The sequence below is a fragment of the Anoplopoma fimbria genome, chromosome 15, assembly GCF_027596085.1.
Source record: "Anoplopoma fimbria isolate UVic2021 breed Golden Eagle Sablefish chromosome 15, Afim_UVic_2022, whole genome shotgun sequence".
NCBI classification, from domain to species: domain Eukaryota; kingdom Metazoa; phylum Chordata; class Actinopteri; order Perciformes; family Anoplopomatidae; genus Anoplopoma; species Anoplopoma fimbria.
This window is the reverse complement of record NC_072463.1, coordinates 18,468,418-18,476,519: the sequence shown is the minus strand read 5'-3', so window position 1 is coordinate 18,476,519 and position 8,102 is coordinate 18,468,418. Positions and strand designations below refer to the sequence as shown.

The window sequence follows — 8,102 nt, the reverse complement described above, 5'->3', positions numbered from 1 at the left end:
AGAGTGACCTCATCTCCTGAGTGCACCAGGGCTGAATTCAAATTGTAAATATACAAGAGTGAGTAAGGTCTTTGGTGGGAACCCCTGCTGAAGAGAGAGAGAGAGAGAGAGAGAGAGAGAGAGACTAGATAAGGGAGCTATCAGGGTAAACACTGCTACTCAGTGTGGATCTGAGGAAGACAGAAGAGTGGTGAGCCAAAAGGTAAGATGAGTCTTAACAGCGGTCACACTCTGACCGCCAGTGGACAGGACTTGACCAGCAAAGACAATCGAGCTCCCTTGGAAGATGCTAGGACGGTGTTGAAGCCCTCCACCCCCACCAGAAAACCTAAACCAGTGAGTACAGCCTTCCTAATGCAGCATCCACTTACAGGAGCAGTTTCTATGAGTTTCCATTCCTATGTGAAATATCAGAGTTGTTGACAGAAAAGAGGAGCCTGTTTGCACATATCAGATGCGAACAGTGAAGTCAAATTTTACCTTGTTATCGTCATCACCTTTGGAGCTTAATTATGTTGTTTTACTTCTATTTAAAGCCTGCCAAGACACAGTTATGTTCCCTACTTCGAGGCTGCTTATTTATAGGTGGCCATGACTTTATCAAAGTCTAGCCTTAGAAACAGCAGGAGGGTTAATACCAGGTTTACTAGCAAGTGCTTAATTTAAAGCTGTAGTGAAAGAAAGTTAGGTGGAGATGTAGTCTGGTGAAACAGGATACGGTGGATCAGTTTTATTGTGTCTGCTGGAAACTGAGCAAAGCACACAGGGCTCTTGTTTCAAAGCAGGTGAACGGTTCTCCATGAAGGCTATCGACTGTTTGGATTTTCTTCCAAAGGGAAAACGAACCAAAATACAGAAACAGAAACAACGACTGCAAATATCAGGGAGTTGCAGGATGCCTGGAGTTGTCTTGGTTGTTAGTTTGGGCAAAATGTGACATTAACTCTTGGTTTTGGTCTTGGTCAGTAAAAGTAAAAAGTTTTTATCCCATACGTATTTTCTCCCGAGGTTTCAGGCCGATTTTATTATTTGCAGATTTGTCTTGTCTTTAAATCAGTAACTGCAATTATAGTTATATATATCTCCAGTTCAGCCCACTTATAACCAATGAGAATGTATTACAAAACAAGAAAAATTAAAAAAATTGTTGTGGTTATCATTCAAAACATGACCAAACAGTTCAAGCATTATTATATACACAGTGTGACAACTCAATTTGTGTAGAGTTAACATGTGTCAACCAGCCTGGTATGTGGGCCTGCACTATCAGAGTCTTCCAGAGGAAAGTATTTCATATCACACTGTCGCCTCTGTTCTGTCACATCAGCTCACTCAGTTTACCCACTGTTGGAAATAAAGCCTTTATTAAATTATTCATTATTGACGAGAACTGTTTCCAATATTCTTATGCTAGTGCTCAGACCATGAGCAGGCAGAGGAAGTAACAGGTAGAAAAGTTACAACTCTGAACCTGATTGGATAGCAAACACTCTTATTCACATAAATCAACTGTGTTTGTGAAGAACAAGTCAAATCTGGATTTAAATTAAATGTTCTTTAACTCTTATCCTCCAGCCCAAGCCAGAGAATGCCATCACGATCGGTGTGTCTGCACGAGTCCTCTTCAACATGGAGAAGGAGCAGCACATCTACGAGCAGCAAGGCATGGAGGAGTACATCAAGTATCAGGTGGAGCATGAAACGCAGCCCTTTAGCCCTGGACCTGCCTTCTCCTTTGTCAAGGTCAGAGAAACAAACCAATACACTCTATATCGAATCCAATGCAGAGTGATGTGTTGGTGTCACTGTTATGTGTTAGGTCGTGTCTCTGGAGGTGGTGAATGAGTAATAAGCATAAAAACCCAACCCACTCATCCTCACACACATATCCATCCCCGCTGCAGTGATATAGCTTGATCTTTTTCCTTTATAACTCGTATCTGTGTTTGGTTGTGTTGCCAGGCTCTGGAGGCTGTGAACATGCGACTGAGGGAGCTTTACCCCGAGAGTGAGGAGCTCTTTGATGTTGTGCTCATGACCAACAACCACGCATACGTCGGCCTAAGACTCATCAATACCATCAATCATCACCGTGAGTTACTAAAACACATGAACGACAAAAACTTACTTGTGAAACAGACTTTGTCCATAAATCCTCATCCATCATTATTGGCTTTATCCTTTTAGCTTGTTCAGTAGACCCACAATGTGTACAATTAATGTAAACTAGTTAGTGTAATGATGTTGTGCTTGTAGAGAAATGAGACAATTCACATGAAATTTAATTTGTTTCCCTAATCTGTCTTTAAATAAATAAACAAATAAACATCTAAGAAATAAATACAAGGTGACAGGACTGTATGTTTAGAGTGCAATGATTACTTTTTGTCTTCCTATGGCCTTCAGGCGACTTAAATGGTGCTACTTTATTTTGATCATGTGACTTGTATAAAGTCTCAAATTATTTAGAGGGAGGGAATCGTCATGGTATCAAGGCTGAGTGAGAACCTGGGGACAGAACTGATACATTCATTTCCGATGAGAAAATGTATTGCCGGCTAAGTCTAAATTGAAAAAATCCCCAAATAATACAAAAAAATAAGATTTCTGAAGGATTCTTATTATCATATTTCATGGTGAAGTGTGTTCACGAGAGACAACTTCCTCTTTTTCAGTGTTTTAGGTTGTTTTATAGCTCCGGGGCGAAAACCGCATTGTTCCTCTTCAATCCGTCGGCGAGCCCTTCCAGCACCTTGGAGTAGACTTTACCAGGAGGCTGAGAAGTGTGATACCCGGTAATTGGCACACACTCTCTGGTCCCCCTTTTTGAACAGGGGAACCACCACCCCGGTTTGCCACTTGGCACACCCGAGTCCACGCGATGTTGAATAGGCGTGTATTTTGATCTGTGACTTGTATAAAGTCTCAAATTATTTAGAGGGAGGGAATCGTCATGGTATCAAGGCTGAGTGAGAACCTGGGGACAGAACTGATACATTCATTTCCGATGAGAAAATGTATTGCCGGCTAAGTCTAAATTGAAAAAATCCCCAAATAATACAAAAAAAACAAGATTTCTGAAGGATTCTTATTATCATATTTCATGGTGAAGTGACTTGTGAGAGACAATAAGGTTGTTTTTATATCAGGTTTTACATGATGTATCTTCAAATAGCAATAAGGTTTTACATGATGTATCTTCAAATAGCAATAAGGACGACGTGCAGGGCACTCGGCTTGATATTATCATTTTGTTTATGTTTAACCCTGTTCATTTTGTTAACGTATTGTTTCTTTATCAGAGTTTATCTCGATATATGGGCTAGTTAATACTATGCTATGTTGTGCCAGTTGCATTACTATGGTGAAATGTGTAGTTTGAGAAGCTGCCCTCCGTTTTTGAGTAGCACGTGAACCTATCAGGTTGTTTTCCTTAGGTGTGCGTTGGGTGGTCAGGTGTCAATTGGTCAATAGCTAAGCAGAACCAATCAGAGATGATTATTGTGACTACCGGTTACTGAGAGGGGTCGGACTAAAATAATCGAGAAAAAGACGAGAGAGGAGAAGAGGGTGAAAATAGGAAAATGTTGGTTATTGGTCATCAAAGTTAAGAGCCTGGAGTTTTATATCAGTGTGTACACTTTAAAGTGGGAGAGTGAGCCGTGTGTTTGAGCTGTTTTCATGGAATATACATTTAAGCCAATCTGAAAACATAAATAGGACTATTGCCTTTTTCGGAATAAGGGCAAAAACATGAATATTTGGTGCATGTAAACGTAGTCAGTTTCATCCAAAGACAACACTACCTAAAATGGTCCTAACCAGACTAACCTCAGACTTGCTATGGAGCTCGACATCTGTAGCAGTTAGTACACATTGTGCTACCTTTTAGTTAAGGAAGATGACATTAAAATGTGTTTATACCCATCTCCTTTTATGAGATACAAAAGCACTTTTAGTACTTGATAGGTTAAACTACTTATCAACAGTGCAACCGGTGCAGCTGCACAGGGGGCCAAAAGCTGTCAGGGGCCATGTAGGAAGGCAATTTATTTGCCGCTTCACTATAGTAGGTGGGCCCTCTCACCCATTCACTGTCTACGCAGTCTTCATGAGCAATGTTGTTAATGACTTTGCTGAGCCCAGGGCCTGTAGAATAAACTTCTAATAGATGATACAGATTTCGTATTGTTTTTTGGAGTGGGATGATGGGTTTAAATCTATAGCAATGTAATTGTTACCATTAATTTGTTGATAAATGCGCTTAGTCCGGCACAAGCTTTCTAAATTAGCGTTGATAAATTTGACGCCCCGGCTGCTGTCCATTGTGCTGACCAAAGGCTGACGTGTCCGTGCGTGTGTGGGCACAAGCAGTGCCAAAGCTGCTATCCATAGGTCTGATCAAAGGTTAGTTTGCAGTATGGGATTTGCATGGTGAGCCTCTCCATGGTGACAGTAATTTTCTGCTTTGAGTGGTTGTATGTCTCCATGTGTGTGTGTGCACAAGAAACAAAATTACATAAGGGCCAATCACCATTATGTTACACTGCTGGTTAGAGGGAATGTTGTGACCTATTCTAAAACTTGTTCAATGCAGTCAGTAGGGCAAGACCATTTTTGTTAGGGGGAAAGTGTAGTACCCTGCCAATATGTGAGACTTTTTGCGGGACTGAGTGAGTTTGGGAAACCATTTTGCCACAGAGTTTCTGAGTGAGCATAGACATTGAGGAATGTATGATCTGGACATTTAATGTTAAGAGATAGAAGTCCATTGGTGGTTGTTCACTTGGTGGGGAATGTGCGTGGGATGCTGCCACACTTTCTGCTTCAGTAGATAAGCTCAGGACTCGCAGCTGCATGTTAGAGGAACCTGTGTTTTGATCTTGGACAGAGTCTGAGGATGGGTTCCTTTATCGCACAGCTCACCGCAAGACAGAGGGTTTGAATCGACCGTTACTTACAATCAACTGAGTTCCAAGGAACATTGACTACAGACAATGGTTTTATATTTATATTATATTTTTTGTAATTGCTTTCAGTCATTGTGGTTTGATATTTATTGCATGTTTAATTGTTATGTGATTCATGACATGATTCATTTCATTAGATATGGCTTATAGTGGCTAAGTATGATTGCTTTGGACTTTAAAGGTTACAATAACATCATAGCTATACACTCAGCTAACTTGGCCTTTCTGCCCCCTAGTCAATAATATGCCCAAAGTGACATTTATTGTAGACTCATCCTAATTTTATATTTTAGTAACCCTCACCAGTTCACTTGCCGTGCAAAGGGACTATCAAATGTAACATTAAAGGGTCACGCCAAGATGCACAAAAATAATAGATTAACTTAATTCATTTCACAAATTAACAAAATGGGAATTGAGTGAGTGGGCAACAATGTCCTTTTGAGTGTTGACAGACTCCCTCTCAGTTTAAGGGGTCGCTTGGCAGGAAAATCACAAGCGCTTCCCTTTCATGTCACTCCGGGTTTGCTCTTCCTCTCCTCTGCTCTGCCTCCTAAAGCCTCACACCAACAGCAATCAGTATTTGCTGTCGACAGTAATCAGCTATAAATGTAAAAATAGATAGTTATATCCCTGATTCTTTCGCACCATTGTGATCGGTCAACTCTTGCATATCTTTAATTTTATTCCCATCAGCTGTTCACTGATCTTTTAATTCCTCCTCTTTGCAGAGTTGTTCATTGAGCGCTTCTGTATGACGGGGGGGAACAGCCCCATAGGCTACTTGAAGGCCTACCACACTAACCTTTACCTGTCAGCTGATCCAGTCAAGGTTCGGGAAGCTCTGGAAGAAGGTATATTACTTAGAAGCTGAAATACTACACTAAAGAAGCAAAAGTTAGTGTCTCTGCTACATGCTATGATGAATTTATACACACGTGTATTTAGGAATAGCGGCAGCCACCATGTTCACCCCAGAGAAGATGGCGGAAGTGTCGGAGACTCAGCTGCGTGTCGCGTTTGATGGTGACGCCGTCCTCTTTTCTGATGAGTCCGAGCGCATTTACAAGGCCCATGGACTGGACAAGTTCTTTGAGCATGAGAAGGCGCACGAGAACAAGCTACTGGACCATGTACAGTATACACATAGAGACAATTTAAATATCAGCATCACACTATTGAAAATGTAGTGCATGTAATATATTTACCCTTGGACAGACAGGTCAAGACAAACAGGACAAAGAAGACAATGCTTGAAGAGCAGCATTGCAGCCAAAAAGCAGTCAGATAATCAGATTATCAAAAGAACCTTAACTAGAGGTAAACTAAAAGTAAGCGCACCTGAAAAGTCGACAACAAACCCTAATTCCTCAGGAAAACAATGTGCATGTGTAAGTACAGTAGGTCAAAGACCACGGCATTTGGTCTTTAAACTTGGATCCTAATTTTATCGTTTGCTTTCTCTTATTCAAACAAATTCTGTCTTAAATAGGCCTGACAGCTTGTTTCTTGGCCCGTCTGACTTCTGTTAATGATCTCAGGAACTAACTTGGTATTAACAATGTTATTATACCAATAAGAATGACAAGCCAATGCAATGAAAGTAAGTCCCAAGTTATTATAAAGCAGCTGGCAAACTCTGCATACAGAACACAGTGTTTTATAAACGTTGCCTTTTGGCCAAGAATCTATCAATTGCGTAGATTTGACTGCGTAGTGAGCCACATATAAATGTAGAAACTACCAAATGGAGTCTGTAAGCTTACTTTATACCTTCTTCTTTCTGCAGGGACCGTTGAAAGGTTTACTGGAGGCTTTAGGAAAGCTACAGAAGAAATTTTATGCCAAAGGCCAGCGCATGGATTGCCCTATTCGGACCTACTTGGTGACAGCTCGCAGCGCAGCCAGCTCTGGTACCAGAGCCCTTAAAACTCTGCGGTCCTGGGGGCTGGAGATCGATGAGGCTCTCTTTCTGGCAGGGGCACCAAAGGGCCCCATGCTTGAGAAGATCAGGCCGCACATTTTCTTTGATGACCAGATGTTTCATGTTGAGGGGGCAGCAGTAATGGGGACAGTAGCGTGCCACGTGCCCTATGGGATAGCTCAGAGAGTTACCAAGAGAGAAATTAATGACAAAGAGACTTCTTCAGCACCCAAGTAGCCTGAACATCACTGTGCAAAGGCCCAGGAGACTAAAGGAACATTTAATTTGGGCCCTCAGCCACTGAGGATGTTATAACTGTATTTAAAACCATGAAAACGGGTCCTGGAAATGGATAGGGAATGTAATAAAACCCAGCTGATGCAATATGACCTGTAAATTCTGTAATCATGTTACTAAGCAATGGGATGTCATGGGGTTGTGTCATGGCAACATACATATGTTTTTTCATTATCAGTTAATGGCATTTCTGGGGGTTGTTTTTATCCATTGGTTTACCAGTTAATAAAGCGTTACAACTTTCTAGTGTTCTAATAAACCCTTTATGAACTGTCTATAAGTTGGAACTAATGGCTTAATAAGAACAATGTTTGGGTTGCCAGCTTGTATTTGTATTTTACTGCCTGGGCCATGTGATCCTGTACCTTGTAGAAAAAAGGCAGCAGAGGATCTATACCAAAATGAACCACTTTATGAACCGATTTACTAACAATAATTATTGCATTTTCACTAAATGGAGAGTATAAACACCAGTCAAACCTACATTTGTTCTTAGCTTAGCCTGTAACTGTTCTATAAAGAATTCCTAAATAATTATTTAACCATTAAAAAGCCATTAGTTAAAACTTACAAACCTTTATGAAGATCACCTTATTAGAATTAGGAGCACTGAAAGCTGTTTGTGTTCCAAAAAATTGTTATCAGTACTAGAAACTTTACCTTACATACCAGCAACCTCCTGTATTGTTTTCTGTATTTCTATATTCCTTCCCATCTCTTTAAACATCTTAGCCTTTAGAAAGAAGAAAAAAAAAAGGCAATCAATATAAAGCATATTTAAAGTCAAGCAGAACGAAATAATAGTCATATAAAACATCTCCAAATTCCTAACACTATTTATTTAGATGCCAGGTAGCTGAGGAAACATCAAGTGACTTAAGGCTATTTTTGATATAGCATGATTACATCCT

General features: G+C 40.5%; 1 protein-coding gene across 1 annotated transcript; it reads left to right on the top strand.

Annotated features, from left to right (window-relative positions):
• The first annotated feature begins 207 nt into the window (after positions 1 to 207).
• Positions 208 to 7,131, top strand: LOC129103017 (cytosolic 5'-nucleotidase 1A-like). Its single transcript, XM_054613262.1, has 6 exons — positions 208 to 336; positions 1,576 to 1,743; positions 1,963 to 2,092; positions 5,702 to 5,824; positions 5,919 to 6,103; positions 6,760 to 7,131. The coding sequence occupies exons 1-6, from the start codon at positions 208 to 210 to the stop codon at positions 7,129 to 7,131; spliced, it is 1,107 nt and encodes a 368-aa protein (XP_054469237.1).
• Positions 7,132 to 8,102: the final 971 nt, after the last annotated feature.